The following is a 21,179-nucleotide window of genomic DNA, read 5'->3' as shown; positions in this document are numbered from 1 at the left end:
TTCAAGAGACAACATTTAAAAAGAAACAGGAGTTCAACATCTTCAGCACCCTACGGGACAGAACTCCTTTCTGGATTTTCAGTTCCCAGCTGACGTGGCCTAATGCACACATACAGCACAATGAAGAGCATCCAGAACTTCCCATTTGCCTGAGAGGCAGCCACACTTCATGCTCTGAAATCTGCATTACAACACTGTGTGGGTTTCTTATTTTTAATTAATTCTTCTGAAAATATTTTGGGGATGAGTGGATGTATATGGTGATTGCAGTGCTGAGAGAGGCTGTGGGGTTCATAATTACAAAGAGAATAAAATCCTGCCCTCCTGTATATGCAGCAATACTAAGATTTCATTGTTCACATTAGGCAAAACCTCTCTAATTTCAAGGTCAGCTACATGTATAACAACAACAACAACAACAAAATAAAGTAATGATGCTCAATGCTTTGAATAAATCCAGATAGGACAGTTAATAAAATAGAAAATTCCTCACTTACCTCAATAGTTGTGAGCTGTTATTTCATACTCTGTAAACTTTCCCTCCCTGCTAACTAAACAAAAGTTCTGCAATCTCGATGCTAGAACAGCTCTCAAATACATACTGCAGAATACCAAAAAAGAGAAAGCCTATGTTGTCCTTACTAGCAGGCATCTCTCCAGGGATGATTGGTCATTACCCTGGCAACCCTCACAAATGGCAAATGACGTAAAGAGAGTGGGAAAAAAAGCCACTGAGAGAAGAAAGCACTATATGCATTATAGATAGTTCTGGGAATCCATGCTCACATATGCATTAAATGGCTTCAGAGGAGCACAGGGACCTTCCATTTTGCAGAGCTGCCTGCTGAGGTGAATAAGAAACTTTCTAATTTTTTTCTTAATCAAAACATTGGGAGCATCTCTAAGTATTTAATTGAAGCAAATTGGGGGTTGATTATTTTAATAATTCAGACACTGAGTTTATTCTCTTTTATTTTTCTGATTCTGTTTAAAATTCCCATTAAAATAGCTCACAGTCATATTCAGACAAGGGTGGATGTATTTTTCATTATTCCTTTTCACCTTATTTGCTGCTACATAAAGTTGCCCATTATTATATTTATTCCCTTTATGTCTCATACCCTCATTTTTCCCTAACAATTCATTTGTACAAATTGTACAAGGGTTCCCATGTTTATGTCATTAAAACATTAGCCATTGTATTCAGTGTTACTGATAATTGTGCCTAAAGAAGATGTAGCTCTAGCCAAACACCAGGGGACAAAATAAAAAGCATTTTGCTATTTTTGCACTGAATAGTTACAGTGAATTTGATCATACTGTGAGCTGTCTGTCACACAGCAAGAAGAATTTGGGTGTGGTTACTTCTTCCACAATTAGACTTTAAAAGCACAAGTAAGATAAAAAGGAAATCTGCTTTGAGATTGTTTAGCATCTGCATCACTCTACAGTTCAGTAAAACTGAAGGAATTCTGGGTACAAAACCCAAGAAAAGCATCTTCCACCCCTGCATGAATGTGTTACCAATTACAATCCAGGATCAGGCATCCTTCCCCTCGCTCTTCTTTAGACCTCAGAATTCTGCATTCCTAAATCTGCAAAAAAACAACTTTCCAAGAGCATACTGGAGAGCATTAGCACTCAGATAATTTCATAAGCTAAAAGAAAGGGCACAATTCTCTGAAATAAGAACTAAGTGAGGTGAGGTGGCTGCTCTAACCACTTAGCTATTATGTAAAAGTTGGATGGAAATGGCTCTACCATGACAACTGAGTTTCCTGTTGAACTGATGAAAACACATTAGATGTATTTGAACTCTGAACTCCAAACCTGAATTGAAATGGAAGTACCCAGCAGCTCCCACAAGGATATTTCTGTTCCTGACTGCCTAAATTAAATTAGTTACAGTTTTATGGAGTAAAAGTTAGCACTCACTGCAATTCAGATTGTTATTATTTTCCAAAGCTACTACTCCATTGCAATCGGGAGGGAGGTGTTCCACTTGTATCATGACAATTTTCCAAAAAGCCTGAATGAGCCCTTGGAAGTGACTGAGTTTTATGACCAAAGAAGTAATGAACAGAAAGGATATTCCATAATGCTCCATTAGGTGTACTTTATTTATTTGCTGAAGACAACTCATTTTTAATTATTTAAACTCTGGCAACATCATACTAGCAAATGTTCTGCTGGGTTTTAATTGACAAATATCTCGGTCTGAGCAAAGAGAAATCTCAGTGTAACATTACCTCTGATATTACATCTTTTTCCTGACAGGAGGACAAGGATTACTTTGTGTTTAGAAACCACAGAAAGCAAAGTTTAGCCATTTGTGCAGGGCCAATGAAAGCTCTATGTTCCCATAAATCTTCACCTTGATGATCCAAATCTACGTTTCTCATTTTTTTACAATTACAATTTGCAGAAATTGAGATACAACTACAAACTTTCCACCAACCTTTCACTCATTACCAAAACCAAACAAAACTCCTACCATTGGTGTTCCCAAAGTTGCTTTTGTAAGAACAAATGTGGTCTGCCATGGACATATATAGTATGAAATGTGTTAGTAGATGTGAGACCAAAAGTATTGAAATATACAAAAACTTTCTGGTTTTGCAAGACAGATTGCATAGAGATTTCTGTGTTTTATGGTCTTAACAAAACCTTCATATTTTCAGATCATATCCAGGCCTGTCAACTTGCCTTTGTCTGAGCATGTGAGATTGACTCATGTGAATGTTCTGGGCAGCACAACAGGGACAAATCCAGCCAATGAGTGGGGACATGGGGAAGAAAAAAGAGTTTTTAATGGAGTCTTAGGAAGAGGCACAAATGAAAAAAGGGTTGCCAGTCCTTAAAGGACCCTTTCTATACACTGGTATAATTTGCCAACACATTAGCAAATTAAATTAAAAATTCATCAGTATGTTAAAAAAGACTGGAGACAGGAATCACTCTGTAAGTAAATTATTACTGATTTTAAGTGATTCATCACAGAAAAGGATCAGCTCACTCAAATGAGGGGGAATTAAAAGTTTTCAGCATTTTTCTGGCTCAACTGTTTAAATGATTGTGAAATGCATCCTGTAGCAGAATCCATTCACTTAACTATGCCTGTAGTGACCTGGTGTAAAGGACAATCACACCTTCTCCATGCTTTCCAAATTCTGTTTTTTCTCTTAGGTGTGTCTACTCCAGTCTGATTTTTAGCTGGAAAAAAAATTAGCTCAGGCTTAGCAGGCTCGATGTCCTTTATGCCACAGAGTTACAGAAAAAAATCCCAAATCTATCAGAACATATTATCTCCCCAGAAGCCCTTACACTGTCATGTCATCTAAACATCAAAGGGGAGAATGCTGATGTTTGTTTCCCAGGCTATAGATATGATTACCCTGTTGAGTAAGGACAATATATTCTTTTTCCTTCTCTGTCCTTCTAGAAGAAGGACACACGTGTGCCTTGCCAGATGATGCCAAACCCATTATTAGTGTCCTTGCACTTTTCCATTAGCAATATTGCAGCAAGACTAGCTGATGTCAAGGGTGTTCATGCTGAAAGATAACAGCATTCCTTAGGAGGAGAAATTACAGCCTTTTAGCATTCTCTGGCTTTCTCACAATGTAGCTTTATCTGGGAACATTATTACAGTGAAATTCAGTGAGATAAATGAAGGAATAGCAAGTACTAACTTTCAGAAAATGCAAACATCTGAACAGGAACACACTGCTGTAAAGCAGTATCCTTCACTACCCTATTTTAATCAAATCCATGGACACAGTCTGCATTTTAACACAGATCCATCCAAGTGCACGATGACTCCATATTTTTCCCAGTTCCTGCATTTGTCATCCAGCACCTTAGTGACCCAGACCCACCTCTGCTGACCCCATAAACCCTGTGCTAAAACACTCCAGTGGGTGACAATCACTGTGAGGGGGAATGCTGGGGCAGGAACACTGGAGCAGTTCTGACCAGAGGGGACAACAGCAAGTCCCATCATCCCAACACAGCACAGGGGCAAGGTCACCTGTGCAGGTGACACCTGCAGAGTCTTTGCTGACTCTCTCTCAGGGCTGCTGGTTCAGATTGGCCAACCCAGGCAACCAAACCACAGTCCTGAGAGGTGCTGCAGCCTCAGGATCCTCACAGCTTGGATTACAACTCACAGAGAGCAGAAGATCTGAGGTGCCCAGCACTGGCTCTCCCTGTGCTGGCACTGGCGAGCCTAAGAGCGCTTGTACACACGTAGAGAAACTGTGTCTGCAGCTTTGATTAATGCACATCTAAACAAGCCATTGAAAATAAGCAGCTTCTGGGGAATGCAGCTTAAAAGGCCTGGCTTCCTCCAGTTTTGTTCTATGTTTAGATTCTTTTGTGTGTCTCAAAAAAGCAAAAATTTCTGATCAAAGCTTTTACTAGGATAAAGATACTCATGCAGTCTGTGTTCTACATGGATGATCTGTTGCCAGCTAATATAATGCAGTTTATTCAGCAACCTTATCATCTGTGGAAGCAATCAAAAAGGTAGCATGAGCCCAGTTTCCTAAAACACTGGTTTAAAAATACCTGAGACTTGCTTACATCAATTCTCCCTACTGTAAGCATCCCACAGTGCTAGACTGTTTTCCATCTCTATTTTTCTTGATTGGTCAAAGAAATCAAGCAATTAATAAATACAAAATACCAAGATTTTCATGGATTGGTGCTTTTATATGCTGTTTATGGCCTATGAGAAAGAACATCCCTGACCACCCTCCTAGCCAGGATTCTCTATGCCACACCTAATTCTCATATAAAGGAGTAAATAATGAAGAGTACCCACCCAAGTAAGCTGACATATCAGGACTCAAGGAAAATCCATCATCAGCAGATCTGATCAGGTTCTCCACTGTACCACATCTTTTTGTGATAACACTTGGAAGCACTCATTGCTCTCCATTTCACTTGCAAGGAAGATGTCTTGAGCCTGATGCACACAGTTTTGCTGTACTGAAATAAAAGACATTGTGTCAGTGTGGTGAGAGAGAACAATCAGTCTCCAAGATAACCACATAAGCAGAAGACAAAGAGATTACAAATGCGCATGTGATATAAAAGTCAGGATTCTTACATTAGGCATAAAATATGCCATGAACTTATCTGTTAAAGCAATTTCAAATCATCAAACAATAAACATCAACAAATGCAAAGATATTATACATACCATCCCAATACTTTTTAAAATGGAGCATAATAATGCAGATGTGTGTTGAGGCTGTAATTCAGCAGCTGACACTTTTGAACAGCTGTAGCATGACTGCCCTACGATAGATCTTTTGTGAATAAATATTCAGATTAGCACTGCAATCCAAAGCTTCCCTCTATAAACTGGTAATTCTTAATAGAAACAAACCCTTTTCTCATCAGACTTCTTGCTGCAATGCAACTGCATTGCTCTACACGCTCATTTTGGATGACAGAGTACCTACTTGTCACAGTAATGACATGAATGAATTCAAGAAAGAAGGGACATGCCCATCCAGCAAATACACTGCTGTTTTTCCTCACTGCTGTTTAATAATTTAGTTAACAACAATATAAATATCTATTTGATGATACAATAATACATAAATCTAAACCCCCAAGCCAATACTTTGGTTTTTGAAGCCCAGCAGAAATAATGCTGCTGTCACTTGTATTCCAAACCCTGCAGCACTTTGTGGATTGCCAATGTCCCTGCAATCCAGGGACAGGCTTTGCCTGTGCCCTCTCCTGGTGGCAGAGCACAGAGGACAAATGTGGCTCATCAACACCTCCCCTGCACAACAAACATTTCCTGATGCCAAGTGCAAACAGCTTTTTAAAGTAAAGCAGACCAAGATTCCAGACTGAATGGTGGCACAAAACATGTCACCAGGTCTGTAGGGTCAGTGCTGAGCACACCCTTACATCTCTGCTCCCCACACTGCCTCATTTCAGCCACACAGTCTCCAGACAGCCCCACAGTTTGAGAATGCCACTGAGGCAAGGCAGCAGCTCCTGGAAAGCAGGAGCAGGGATGTGAACCTTGCCATGCTGCATCTGGCCAGGAGGCAGATCAGTGCTCCACGCTGCCTGCTCTACTCTCACAGCCACACTGCCACAGTGGGGAGTGCAGGGGATCAATGCCCTCTTTAATGGCAGGGCTCAGGTGACACAAAGATCTTCTGTTTGTCAGGCTAAGCTGGTTCCCAGCTGTAAGGAGCTTTGTTTCTGCAGATGAGAGGTACTGAGCCAGGTCAGGGTGGGCCCAGCTGCCAAGAAAATAAGCCCTGCAAGAATCCAAAGCGACTGCAGAGCAAGCAGTAAGCCTGAAACAGAGAGTTCTGACAGGGCTGAGCCAAGTGAGACATATGTGCACAAGAGACTCATTTGAGAAGGGCAGTACAGGCACACTTCAGTTCTGGCCAGGGCCAGCTCAGCCCAGAGGACCAATTACCTCAGAACCAGTTCCAGGCAAGCATTGCTGTACAGTGCTGATCAAATCTGGCTCTGTGACTCCTTACTCTGCCTGATCTAAACAATGAAAGGGTCTGGAGGCCTCTAATGTGGTTTCCCAGGAACCTCTTACAGTACAGAACTATAAAGTAGTTCTGTTATTACATGATTTTCCCCCTGTTCTGCAGCATGTCCTAGTCACCATCACTCCAGGCAGTCAGATGGAATCTCAGCATGCTCTCTGAAATTGAGTCAGGCCATCCATTGGTGAGGGAAAGTTGACTGTGCATTAATGGCAAGCACCATCACCTCTTCCTTCAGTCATGTTCTACAATAAGAGTGAGTCATGGCTCTTTTGCAGAACCAGTTAAACACACCAGCTCCAAAAGAAGATTCTGGAACATACAGCCTCAGGAGTGCCTTGCTGGAGTCACAGAGAGATTCCAGACACATCTCCTTTCCTCAGAATTTTCAATTGCTAAGAATCAAACAGCCTCTACAGTGGTCATCCAAGTTTAAGGTGTGTCTATCTTTAGTCCATTTTATATGAAACAGAATTCAGTGCTTGGACTTCAGTCTGAGAGAGGAAGCTAAAAGTCATTGTGCCAGTGTTGAGGCTCCTTAGTGAGGCTCAGCACTTAATTTCTGTTCTTGCTCATTTTCTGCAGGAGAATGATATTCAGCCTCCCTGAGGAAGGGGAGTATTTAAATTGACAAAGCGCCCAAGTACTTTAGCAAAGAAAGTGGAAAGCTAAGAGGTCATACAAAGCTATTGAGTGAAGAAGTATTAATTATTGTTTTGCTTTTTCATCTACAGAGGCTTTCCTAGTTCACATAAACATTTAAGACCTCATCTGAAAATAGGAAAAATAAAACCTTTAACATGCATTGTGCAATGAAGAAAGAAGGAGGAACCCAGACATGATGAATAAGCCATTGTCCCAGGCAGTCTGCTGGCACTGCAGCCTAGAGACTGGCTGGCAGTTGTGTGGCACAGCTCAAAAGCAACAGGCCATCAGCCACCCCATGGGGAAGAGCTGCTTGTTGAGAAACAAAAAATCGCTCTGTTCAGTTTTGGCTTGACATGTACATTACTTTCTACATTGCTTTATGTCACCAAAAAGGTGAATGAACTTGCTTGAAACAATGAAGCCTTAAAAATCTCAAAGCAATAATTAGGAAACTTCTCTTTCTCCAGATTATCACTGATGGAATTAATTTTTGCCTATAAGTTAGCACCATAATTTGATGCCTTGGTTCATGCCTCATTTTTAAATTATTCTTCTCTTTATTCCCATGGACAATTTATGCCAGTGTCTGGCTCTAGGATTACAATATAATGTCAGATACAGTAAATCAGTATGTGATATTCCCACGGTTTGTGTCACACCTGCATCCACAACTCCTGCCAAGATATTATGACTATTTGTACCAATATGGGGACCTAGATAAAATACAGTTATTGTTCCTATCTACCTTGATTTTATAATCCTTGCTTCTGATGAAACTAAGCAAAAATTATTAAAAGACCCTAAATATTTGGGTTCATTATGGAAAGTGGTAGCAAAATTACAGATTTCACCTGCTCTTATGCAAACATAGGATGATGTGCAGGAGTTCACTGAAATAATCTGAAATTTGCAACTCTGTAACTCAGGTTAGACAGCTAAAAACAAATGCCTCAAATCCATTTCTCTTGTGCATGGAACAGTGTTGGGTTATCCACCTGCTGCAAAGCAAAGTCACTGCAGAGCCTGGTCAAACCACAGTGATGATGCTCTGCACACTTTCCACTGATGGAAACGCCTGGAACAATACAAGGAGGACAAAAGAGGGACCTAGAGAGTTGTGAGTCTATATTTCCTTCCCCTGATACTCCAGACTTCTTGTGGTTTGCAAGGTTTTGTTTCTTATAGCTATCAAACCCCGAGGCTTCCCGATACCAGCATGTTCTTGTGTTGAAGAAATATTGAAGAAAACTAAGGCAGCAGAATGCTGTGTTGGTTCCTCTCTTGCAGATCAGCCACGAGCAGCTGCTGTGCAGAGAGCAGTGTCTGGCTCAAAGTGTCACTTATCACATGAATACAAGGAATCATCACTGCAAAATAAAGCACAAGAAGGAGCTAAATGAAGAACCTCTGGCATGGTAATTCCAAATTTTCTGAACTGCTTTTCCCATCTGCAATTCATTCCTCCTCCTCAAAGAACTATGCCTTGAGTATTAGTGCCACATACTGGAAATCATGATAACATACTCACTTGAAAATATTTCATAATACAAAATGAAGGTGCACTGGCTTTAGGATGTATAGTTAATGAAACGGCAGGATTTCTCTTTCTAATGCTAACATCTATATGTTGTAGCTGTATTGTGCTGTAAATCGTAAAAGAATTTCTTAATTGCATTATAAAATTATTATGTTTGCTCCTTAAAGAAACAGAGACTCAAACTGTGTGTCAAACTAAGTTCCCTGCCCTTGAGAGTTCGTAAATCAAATAACCTCCTTGTACTGTCATAATTGTGCTTAAAAAACCCAACTCAAGTGGTTGTCCCTTGGAACTGTTGGATTTTACCACTTTTCCTATGTTTTGACACCCTCCCCCTTAAAGAAGTTTTGCTGTTCACCAGCCCAACGTTAACTGCAGCATCTTAGGAGGTGCAGTACAAACACACATCTAGGCTGCTTTTCCTCTTCACCAGCATGAAGTTTGCTGAGATTTGTAGTGATTTGTTAAATTCTCAACAGCTTTATCAAGCTAAATTATTCAGCCTCCAAAACAAAACTACTGGGTACATCAAATGCCAGTTTTATCTCCCTGATTAAATTCAGTGTACTTAGGGAGGTATAACTAAAACTTTAGTCACAGGTTAGGAAAAAACATTAAAGTTTTGTAGGAAGTTCTGAACTCCCCATCCAAGTAAGACAAAGTGAGCTCACACCATACATTTTTTGTTTCATGGTGAAAATACAAGAAGCCCTTCTTTTTATCATTTATAGTCCAATAAGCAGGTGTTATTAAGATTGTTCATTATGCTATCCAAAACTTTATAGTCAAACGTAAATGTAATAAGTAAAATATTCTATTAAACAGGCTGAATCTAATTACTTGAAGATCCTTGCTACAGTATTACAAAAATAAGCTACATATCTTAGGTAAACTTTAAAAGAACACACAGCTTCCCATCCCCTCCAAAATCATCCACCTCACATAAAAATTCAAAAAGTTGCACACCAGGAACACTTGCCCTTTAAGCCAATTCCCTTGTTTTCCAGTTAAAATATTAGTTAACTGCTGGTTAGGCCTGAGGTCTTTCTTTTGTTTTCTTTAATTCCTGCAGCTTTACAGTTACCCATCCCTGGCTGTCCTGGCTGAACACCAGGTTTGGCTGAGTGCTCTGAGTGCACCAAACAAGGCGATGTGAAATCCTAACTACAAGTTCAGCTGGAAAACTGGCAGCTGAACTGCCCAGCTCCGAGACACACCAGCCCTGGGGACCAAGGGCTCTGCCCCAAGCAAGAAAGGAACCACACGAGGCAGGGTTACCAAGACAGGCTTCAAAAGCTTTTTATTTCAGCGGAAGAGCCCAACAGAGCAGGGAGAGCAGCAGGGGAGTCACAGAATCAGTTAGGTTGGAAAAGATCTCTGAGACTGAGTCCAACCTGTGCCTGGCATAGTTTGAGATTATATCCCCTGGTCCTGTCACTGGTTGCTCAGGAGAAGAGGCTGATCCCACCTGGTTATAGGCTCCTGTCAGGTGGATATTGGGGAGGGCCCATGTCCAGTTCTGGGCTCAATACAAGAGGACAGGGAGCTCCTGGAGCTGCCTAGCGGAGGATGAAGAAGGGAGTGGAGTGTTTCATGAGGAGAAGCTGAGGGAGCAGAGCCTCTTCAGCCTCGGGAGGAGGTGAACTCAACAATGTCAGCAAAGGATGGATCAGGCCCTTCTCAGGTGGTGCTGAGCAACAGAACAAGAGACACCGGGCAGAAACTGATGTACAGGAAGTTCCACCCGAATATGAGAGAATTTTCCTGTGCAATGATCGCTCATTAGAGCGGATTGCCCACAGAAGATGTGGAGTCGCCCCTACTGGAGATACCCCAGGACCCTCTGCACAATCCTGTGCCACGTGCTCTGGGACGACCCTGTTGGCGCTGGGAAGTGCGACCAGAGGATCCACTGTGGTTCCTTCCCGCCTGAACCATTCTGTGATTCCTCTCACGGTCCCCAGCTCACCTGCCCCGCTCCTCTCACCCCCCGCCTCCTCTGCGCTCTCCCGTCCCCTCCCGCCGCCGCTCCCCTCACACCGCCCCCCCGCCCTGCACTCCCTCGCCTGCCCGCCCTCCGCGTCCGGCTTCAGGATTGGCTGACCGCGGCAAGGCCCCGCCTCCCGCCGGCCGCGATTGGCCGGCTCTGCCCGCGCGGCGCTGCCATTGGCGGGCGGGCGACGGCGCTGCGGGTCGGGCCGCGCCGCGGGCGGGGAGCGTGGCCGGGGCGCTTTTGTTGCTGGGTCGGCGGCGAGAGGAGCGGGCGGGGAGCGCGGGGCCCGCGGACACCGGGGCAGGCGGGGAGCGGGGCCGGGCGGTGCGGCGCGGGCACGGCGGACGGCGGGGCCGGGCCCGGGCCCAGTGGCAGCCATGAGCGGCGGCGTGTACGGGGGAGGTGAGTCCGGCGCCGCCCTCCCCTCCCCCGCCCCGCGAGGCGGCGCGTGCGGCCCCGGCGGGCGCTTCCCGCCTCCCTCAGCCCGGCCCGGCGCTGCCGCGGCCCCTCCGTGTCCCTCGCGTGAGGAGCAGGAGGAAGAGGCGACGGGCCTTGTTTATGTGGTTTATGTTGCTTATGTCCTTGGCGGCCCCGAGGTGCCTCCGCCGGGTACCGCTCGCACCGCGGCCTTGGGCAGGATCCGCCGTGCCAAGGTCCGGAGAAGGTCCCCGCACTTTGGGAGCCGGGTGTGGTTCCCCCTGTGCACATCCCCTGTGACATCCGATCCTTTCCAAAGGTTTCCTTTAGGGTGTGCATAGATCAGGATCGGGCCCGTAGGGATGGGCGCTCTGACCCCTTCCCTCACACGGTTGATGTTTTCAGTCCCACCTTCCTCATCCTCATCACCCGCGGGGGCTCTGCGCTCGCCTGGCTTCGTGTGGCTTTTAAATTAGAACTTCTTGAAAGTTTTATCTCGCGATCCGTTTAGCTGCTACTACGTTTTCCAAACTCTTCTACTAAAGTTCTCTTCCTTACGCCAAACGGAGGGATTGCAATGCCCCAGTTAAAGCTTGTCTGCAGTTTTCCAACTGCTCTCTGGTAGCGGGAGTTCTGAATAGAGGAGTTTCTTCTTGCTTTGTAAAAGATCCCTTGATTTGCTTGTCTTGCTTTCCAATTAAAGCAGGCAGTGGGCAGAGAAAGGTTAGAGTTGCAGAAGAGTGTAATAACAATTCTTTATTGACAATCTTTTCAGATGAAGTTGGGGCTCTGGTTTTTGACATTGGCTCGTACACAGTGAGAGCAGGCTATGCAGGCGAGGACTGCCCAAAGGTGAGAGAATCTGCCTCAATGGAAATTCAACATGAATTTATGCCTTAAAAAGTCTTCTTTGCGAGTTACAACCCTTCTGAATACATTGGGGTTTGTTCTGACTGTATTGTATAAAGAAACTTGTGAATTTATGAGAAAAACACCAACTTGCAGAACATTGCTAATCCTTATGTGCTGCTTGCCTCTTGCCTTGCAGGTGGATTTTCCAACAGCCATTGGTGTGGTGCTGGAAAGGGACAATGGCAGCACTCTGATGGAGATAGATGGTGACAAAGGCAAACAAGGGGGCCCGACCTACTACATAGACACTAATGCCCTGAGAGTTCCAAGGGAGAATATGGAAGCCATTTCACCTCTAAAAAATGGAATGAGTATGGTGCTCTTGTCTTTTTCTACCTGAATTTTAAAAAATAGCATTGCCAGGCTGCAGGAAGTTATGGTTGTGTTGACAGATGTTATGTACAGCAGCAGAGGCTGTAAGAACAGAATTCCTGCTTTACAAATTGCATGGAGATGTGGTTGGTTTTCACTGTTAGTGGGCTTTCTGTATAATTGTTGATGTCATGGTGATTGTGGAGGAAGAGAATTCTCCAGATCTGTTAGAGGAGGGAGGTGTGTGTCTGCTGAGGACAGCTTTTGATTGAAGAGCTCTATGCAAAAAACTAAATTGGAAAGCATTTATGTTTTTATGAAATGAAACAAAATTTAGAAGTAACTAACCTGTTTGTCTCAATGTTGTTATAGTTGAAGACTGGGATAGTTTCCAGGCAATTTTGGATCACACTTACAAGATGCATATTAAATCTGAAGCAAGTTTGCATCCTGTCCTTATGTCTGAAGCACCAGTGAGTAAAAGCAGCTGTGCATTTTGATAAGTCTTTTTGATAACTCTGTAAACATTAGTCCTGGATAAGTCTGACAATGGCTTGTAGGTGAAAAGTGATGAAACCTAGCTACAGAAGTGACAATTTTGAAGTACTTGGACAGCTTCTGGAAAACCCTCAATTTGAAATAGTTTTTATGAGTTGTATTAGGAAGTATGTACAATATGCTATTGTTTTTCACTTACTGAAAAGAAGCCAAAAGTTAAAAAAAGAAATTTTACTGCTTAGAATAAAAAGAAAAAAGATGTTTGGATGTCTTATATATTAAGTTACACTTAATAAAAAGCCATAAAAAAAATCTTGCTTCATTTAGTTTTACAAGTAACATTAAGTGACACAGAATAATATTTGTAATGGAGAAGTTTTAATTTTTCTGTCTTACTTTCTGTAAGTTGTCCTGTAAGGCAGCTGAAGTGGATGAATACAAATTTCTGGGAAAATCTGGACAAGGTTTCTGTCATTTTAAAATGCTCAGCATTTGAAGGCAGATCTTGAAGTCGGAGTAGAAAAGGTAGACATGCCATACACAAGTGATGCCTTTCTTTAAGAAAACCTTATGAGAAGGATTTTGCTGAATTTCATTGTTCCCCTGTGTTGAATCACAGCTTGTGGAGTGTGGATGAGTTTGCAGTGGCTGTTTGATGGCTCAGTGGGTGTCTGAATAGACACATTCCCATTGAAATTCTCCTTAAAAACCTAATCTTACGTTCTTCTATTGGCTTGGAAAAAACTTCACATTTTCAGTAATGTGCTGAATATTTCAGTTATATCCTGGCTTAATCACAACTGCAGTACAACTGTAGAAAGGTACTTTGGGAACTGGAAAGTCTGGATTTATTTTTCTTCCCACTGGGCAAGTTCCTTCATGTATCTTCCCCCTTGTTAAAGGCAGGGTGCTTGCTTTAGAGAGTTCTTTGGGAGCCTGACACTGAAAGAGCTGCAGAAATGTAGAAATGTAATGTAACATGAAAGGTGTGTGGCACTTTTGTGTGACAGATAAACATTGATGTGTTGTAGTGTAAATGGAATGAAAAACGTTCTAAAGTAAATTACTATAAATCCATTTATGTAGAATTTTGGTATGATTGGAAACCGTGGCTGCAGTTTTTCTAATAACTTCTTTATTGTGTTAGCAATCTATTAGTGTGCAAACACAGCTTCCTTTTGGTCACTTCCTTGTGGTTTGGGTTTATTATTTTTTAGTGGAATACCAGGGCAAAGCGTGAGAAACTGACAGAACTGATGTTTGAGCACTACAACATCCCGGCCTTTTTCTTGTGTAAAACTGCTGTTCTGACAGCGTATCCTTTCAAATGTTTCACTGCTTGGTTTTATTTTCCTCCCTCAGGAAATTATGGTAAACTTTTTCCAGGCAATTCCAAGTATAACAGCCTGCCTAGATTTCTTAAAATTGATTTTTTCCATACAGATCCAGGGAGGAAGTAAACAAATGCATTTTCTGAACTTTAAGGCATCAGAGCTCATTTTTGAAATTCTCCCAATCTGAGTCTGTCCTTGGGGTCAAAGTCTTTTATTTATTGTTTTTTTTTTCATTGTATACTCTGGATAAGAAAATTACAGACCTGAAATGGTGATGTGCACACTACTAAATACGGTAATTAGAGCTTGACGTTTTCATAGCCTTAAGAAGAACATTTGTAATTATTTTACCTAATAACATGTTTCCAGCTTCGAGTCTAAATGAGCTGGATGTACTCAGAGCTTGCTGCATAGTAGTGGCACAAAGTCTTGAGCCTCCAAAGCCTGAGTTAGTTCACAGATAGAAGTTAAATGCTGCTCTCTCTATGAGATTTTTGCACTTCACAGAAAGATGGTACACACTGGAAAAGGACAAATCCCTTTGCAGAGGCAAGGAATAACATGTTGGGGTCCTCATTCCTAGTTATGATTTAATTGTATGGCAGCACTTTTTTTTCTAAAGTGAAAATTACAATGTTTTCCTTAATCACTTCGACTAGTTTTGCTAATGGGAGATCTACAGGTCTCATCTTGGATAGTGGAGCAACACACACCACTGCTATTCCAGTGCATGATGGATATGTACTTCAGCAAGGTATGAACTTTCATGGATTACAGCACTGCAGTATCAAGTGATTAGAGGGATTTCTGCTTGCACAGTTGTGTTACTGCTTTTACATCTCTGTGCCCCCTTAAAAAGGAAAAAAACCCTAATAGTGTTCACTGACAAATAGTTGGGAGAGCATGATTTGGATACTTTCCATGTTAGTTGTTTTTGTTTTTATTTTGGATCCCCTCTTTGCTTTCCAGGTATTGTAAAATCTCCACTTGCAGGAGACTTTATCACTATGCAGTGCCGGGAGTTGTTTCAGGAAATGAACGTAGAGATAATTCCTCCATATATGATTGCTTCAAAGGTGGGAAAATAACTTTGTTTAATAGGTGATATCTTGGGGAGAGGCTTAAATGTTTACCTGATGACTTTGTACCCTACAATCTCAGGAGGCAGTCCGTGAGGGGTCACCAGCAAATTGGAAGAGAAAAGAGAAGTTGCCCCAGGTCACCAGGTCTTGGCACAACTACATGTGTAATGTAAGTAGGAAATTCCTCCTGCTCTCACCTCCCCTGAGTGTTCCATAAATAAGTTTTGTTCACAAGTATATCAGCATTTTCTCTTGAAGAATGAGAAAAATTTTTGAAAAGTTACTACCAATTCTATAATTTTTATAAAACTGAAGATTAAAATTTCTATAAATTCATGTTATTTTTAACTCCACAGTGTGTCATTCAGGACTTCCAGGCTTCTGTCCTCCAAGTATCAGATTCAACCTATGATGAACAGTATGTTACTTTTTTCTTTCTTGTAAAATCTGTTACCAGTTGTGTGTGTGGTGCTCAGCCTGTTCACTGCTGTTGGCTGGTTTTGTTATGGAAGAAGGTTTTATCTAAAATTGATGATTTATGCAAGTAGGAGTACTGCATATACCCAGGTGATAGTTTTTTGTTGAATATTCCAAGATGAGATCATAATAAATATTATCGGAAGTCTTATGAATCATGGTGTTCCCATTGGAACTGTAGTTTATAACACTGCTTAGATAACTTGATATCCTGTTTAGAGAGCACTTTAATGTGTTGCTTTCTGTCTGATGCTCCAGGGTAGCAGCACAGATGCCAACAGTTCATTATGAGTTCCCCAATGGCTACAACTGTGACTTTGGTGCTGAGCGTCTGAAAATTCCTGAGGGATTGTTTGACCCTTCCAATGTAAAGGTAAAAGCACTGTGATAGCTGAGATTGGAAGGCTCTGCATGACTGGGCTATCACATGGCTTCTTTTGTATAACATTTTTAATCCTGTGATTTGGATGGATTTGCATTGTGGAGTTCTCCTGGGGGTAGAGTTTGCCTGTCTTGAATTATGGCTGGGGAAGGGAAGGATGAAATGTTCAAATTGGGTGGTGATGAGCTGACTGGAAAAATAGGGATATTTTTATTCCTTCCCTAACAAAATGCTTAGCTCCCTCTCCAGTAACACTTGTAAAATTCAGCTCATTCAGGGCTTTTCTATGCCTTGCTCTCTTGAAGCAGTGATGTGCAGATTGCTGATTTCCCTGCAGGGTTTATCTGGTAACACCATGCTGGGTGTGAGCCACGTTGTCACAACAAGCGTTGGAATGTGTGATATAGATATCAGGCCGGTAAGTGCCACTCAGCCAGGCTGTATTTTAGGCATAGATATTTCTGTGCATGTTTTTGGGACTAGAACAGCAAAGTGAAGAGATTTCCTAGGATAATGATAAATATGTTAGGATAATTCTGTAAGTATTATGTATTTCTGTACAGGGATATGTACCATTAGTTTTGTCTTACCAAATGCTAAATCAGGACCTTTTACTTACTGTTTCTACCCATATATAAAAATCTGATGCACAGATTTTGTGGCTGGCACTGCATAATTTGGATTGGACTGGCTTCAGATAAGCATTTATGTTTCTAAGTTGGAGTGTTATCCTCAGATTTTTAGGCATCGTTATGTTTAGAATATACATGGAATTTATAAAGAAGTTCTAAAGGAAAACATTATTTTTAAAATTAATTTAAAATGTGCTGTCAGGTGTCAGTTTGATATGGATTGCATGAGAGTTCTTTCAACGATTTTTTTTCTGTTAGCCAGTGTGTGAGGAGGGCTTAGTGGGCTGGGCCATGGTGTGTGTTCAACAACTGCAGCAGCAGTGAGATAGAAAACTGCTGCAGGGCTGTGGGGTTTTCTTTTGAGGTTGCATTCAGCTGTAAAAAACTCAACAATTTGCATGCAGAGGAGATCTGCAGGTTGAGGGTTTTCCATAGTAGAAATTGTTCAGTGAAATCATGTAGAACATATGGCTTCTTCCTTCCTTTTGTAGTTTAATATTAAGCTGCCTTGCAATATTTTTAAGTGATTAAATAATAAATTTAATTGGAAGAGGTAATACTGTTGCATTGTTGTTGTTGACTATACATTCTCGTGCCACCCCTCTCTATTGTGAGGAAGAGCTATTTTCAGAATGATTTCCAAGGTAAAGCTCCAGGTATTTTTTTTTCTCTTTTTAGGGTCTGTATGGCAGTGTGATTGTAGCAGGAGGAAACACTCTAATACAGAGTTTCACTGACAGATTGAACAGGGAGCTGTCCCAGAAAACCCCACCGGTAAAACAACACTTTCCATTATTGCAATGAGTACTTAACATTTTACTTTTCTGCCACATAAGTACACAAGGATATTGTGGCTTTGATACTCTTAGCTGAATAGATTTCTGCAGGGTTTAGAAACCTCCCTCTCTAAAGAAAGAAAGAATTCTTGAGGAGTTTCATACAGAATAAACTCCAATATTCCTTGAGTATTTTACTGCTCCACTCTTGCTCTCATATTGTGATCCTGAGTTCTCTAATTGTCCCCAAGCAACAGCCAGTATTTCTCTCGATGGTCTCTCTTTTGAAGTGTTGCTGACTAACTTGAGGCACATTCAGTCATTCTGCCTGAGGTCACTTTGTTGTGGCAATTGTTTTTCCTTAATTCTACAGACAACCTAAATCACCAGGTTTTGTCTCTGAGTAACATATTTTTTTAATAATTTGATGTTGAAGAAAGTATTGATACCTCGCATCTGAGAGTAGATACAGATTATGATATTTCTTGAATTTTAGTATTCAAGCAAAAATGTTCTGCTTGGGACAACTCTGAAATGATGAATGTTAGCAGAAACTGAGAAATGTATTCACTGCTTATAATAGCTGAGGAGGAGCCCATTTGAAATTCAAAGATTTTATTGCTCTAAGGCATTTGGAAAGCAAAAGGAGTGAATGGATCCAAATAAGACTAGATGACTTAAGTCTAGCAATATAAGTCATTTTAGTCCCAGTGCATGTTGGAGATGACACTACACACTGTGATATTATTGCTCTTAACCTGCCCATTCCTTGCCTTAACCATTTGCTGTTGGATCACAAGGTAAAAACCATATTTCCTGTTCCACTGTGGCTGTTTTGAATTGCAAATGCAGGGCAGATGAGCAGTATTGCAGATGTACTAAAATGGACCTTTTTCAGCTGATATTGGTATAGGCACCAGGTTCCTTGTGCTGCTTGTCCCTGAAGGTCACAGCTTACATTTGTGTGACATTTGCTCCCTTTCTGTGCAGAGCATGCGCCTGAAGTTGATAGCCAACAACACCACTGTGGAGAGGAGGTTCAGCTCGTGGATTGGGGGCTCCATTCTGGCTTCTTTGGTTAGTAAAGCTGTGTTACTGCATTGCTGTGCTGAACAGCACTGCCACCAGACATCTGTGCATTGCAGAGTCTGTGCTATGTTATAATAACCTTGGCTATCCTCATGGTAAGGGGAAGAGAATCTGTTTTAAAAAGAGGTGTGAGTGTTTCCAGTGACAACATATCCTGCCATGTTCTCCCGTTTTTAGTGGCAAGGTAAAACCTTGAAATGTATGTACTTTCTCTAGACTGTATCTGGTAGACCATGAAAGTAGCAAACCTGTTTCTGCATCATATTCCTGAGGTTAATTCTACAAGTTACTGAGCACTGAAGTGCTTTTTGGGGGTTAATTTATCATCATGGGAAAGGGAGACTGGAAGCAGCATTTGGTGCTGCCCTTCCTGTCTTGAGTTTAATCCCTTAGCAATAAAACTCAAGGAAAAGACACTTAAGCAGTCAAGTCCTAATACTTAATTTAATGTAAGGACTTGCTTGTTTTCCCTCCTAGGAAAACCCAATCATGTTTCAATTAACCATCATTTGTGTTCTGATGTTTTTTCATTGTGTGTTGCTTTTGTTTCTTTATTTTTCTAGGGTACTTTCCAGCAGATGTGGATTTCCAAACAAGAATATGAAGAAGGAGGGAAACAGTGTGTAGAAAGAAAATGTCCTTAGACCTCTTTACTGTGAAAACTGCTGCCTGCTCGGTGCTCCTTCTGTTTTATAGCTTTAGCATACTCAGGAATGGGATGGACTCCTTTTTGTAGGAAGTTTGTATTGGGTTTTTTGCATAATTCAAGTTCCATTTTAACAAAGTTAGAAATTTTCAGAGACCTAATTGGTACTATAATAGAAAAAGGATGTTTATGTCCCTTGTAAAGCAATAATTCCTGTAACAAGCATTTTATAATTTTGTATAAATGTCTATTTTCTCTAGTATCTTTTCCTGGGAACAGCTTTACAGGTTAGCTAATAGATAGAGGCATAACCTTGCAAATGCCTGTGCTTATTTATTAATTATTTCTTGTCTAATTTCTCATCTATTTTCACATACTAGTCTTCCTTGCTGGTACTTTGGCCTTAAATTGCTCTTATTTTTCTCTTAAAAAATAAAATTTGGTCTTTTATATTTGAACAAGCTTGTGAGTACTTGCAGAGAAAGTTACTCTGCTGTTTTAAAAGTTGAAAGTTTGTATTCAGCAATCTATTTTAGTGTAAACTTTTACTGTATCACAGAAGTGTTACATTCCATGGAGTGAATGTTATATTAAGCACTGGTTTGTTAATTTTTTTTATTATGGAGCATTTTCATTTCAGTAAGCAAGCAATGCTTTCCACCTGATGTGTAAGAATGTATTTAATGCCTTTGTGATGTTGGTGAGAAGCAAAGCCTGTTCAGGACAGGGAGACTGAGACAAAGAATTGCCTCTCCAGGACTGGGAGCAGAGTCAGAAGCTTTCAGTGCGTGGCTGACCCTGTGCAGGGAGCCCCTGGTGTGGCTCCCCCTGTGCCTCCCAGCAGGGTCTGTAAGTGCCTGTGTTTGCAGGGGGAAGGTGCACTCAGGGTCACAGGAATGGGGATGTCTTTTTTTCAGCAGGAATTGGCTGTCAAGACGCAGCTCAATGTTGCTTTTAAGCTTAATTTACAATGGTGTGGTGGTCTGTTTTGGGACATAATGAAGTTTTGCTCCTTATCTCAAAAGCTGTGGAAAACCAAATAGCATTTAACTGATCTAAAAAAAAAAATAAACAGTACTGCTACATTTTTGTATCCTAAAAGATCTTGTGGGTAAATAATTATGAGGCCTCTATTTGAAAAGTTTCATGTTACCTCCAAATAATAAAGTAATTTATCAAACCAATCTGCTTTTGTCTTATCATGAGAATCTTGAGTTGCTCTTTAGACAAAGTTGCTTGATCAGGTTTTTAAAGCTATTGACAAACCATATTTCTCTTGCAAAAAACTGCAAAGTCACCAGCTGTTGTCATTTGGGAATAAAGACTCAGGCCAGTTTCCATTCAGGTGGAACATGGAACATAACTGAACTGCTGCCTCAGTGCACTGCAGTGGGTGCTGTTTTTAAGCTTTCCTTCTGTGGCATGCTTAGACTTCATTATGCCAAATCAGCTTTTATCTTCTGTTTCTCTTAAAAGAATTGCAGTACAGTAGTAATATCTGCTAATATTCCAGCAGCAGAGGGAGAGTAAAACACTGCTGGAGGTTTTCTCACACTAAAGACTCTGAGTTTAAACAGTGGGAATTTTGTGTGATGCAGAGAAGGTGAAGGTCCAAATGCTGGAGACAGATACAGGAAACAGTACTGGTTCCCTTGCAGTGTTTTACCAGATTATACTGCTGAGCACATTTGCTTCCTGAAAGACTGCTATTTGTGACTTTAATCTAGATTTCCAGATGACCACATGTGGAGTTAAAAGCCTTCCTGAAGTGAAAGGTGAAGCTGTTTAATCAACTGAGAGCAACAGCAGTACATGCTTCAATTTCATAGAAGACATTGCAGCCTTCTTTCAAATATTTTGCACTGTGCAAAAAAGCATTGCACAAGTGTTTGAATTGTCAGA

The 21,179-nt window shown here is 41.4% G+C and overlaps 1 protein-coding gene across 1 annotated transcript; it reads left to right on the top strand.

Annotated features, from left to right (window-relative positions):
* Positions 1 to 11,067: 11,067 nt before the first annotated feature.
* On the top strand, positions 11,068 to 20,461 carry ACTL6A (actin like 6A). Its single transcript, XM_063167257.1, has 14 exons — positions 11,068 to 11,122; positions 11,913 to 11,989; positions 12,186 to 12,360; positions 12,734 to 12,834; positions 14,077 to 14,174; positions 14,853 to 14,947; positions 15,163 to 15,269; positions 15,355 to 15,444; positions 15,632 to 15,693; positions 16,011 to 16,125; positions 16,472 to 16,552; positions 17,445 to 17,540; positions 18,533 to 18,619; positions 19,195 to 20,461. Exons 1-14 carry the CDS (start codon positions 11,098 to 11,100, stop codon positions 19,273 to 19,275), a joined length of 1,290 nt encoding a protein of 429 aa, XP_063023327.1. The 5' UTR covers positions 11,068 to 11,097; the 3' UTR covers positions 19,276 to 20,461.
* Positions 20,462 to 21,179: the final 718 nt, after the last annotated feature.

This window comes from Melospiza melodia, chromosome 12 (assembly GCF_035770615.1).
Source record: "Melospiza melodia melodia isolate bMelMel2 chromosome 12, bMelMel2.pri, whole genome shotgun sequence".
Taxonomy (NCBI): Eukaryota; Metazoa; Chordata; class Aves; order Passeriformes; family Passerellidae; genus Melospiza; species Melospiza melodia.
The sequence above is the reverse complement of the archived record's forward strand: the minus strand, read 5'-3'. Positions and strand labels throughout refer to the sequence as shown.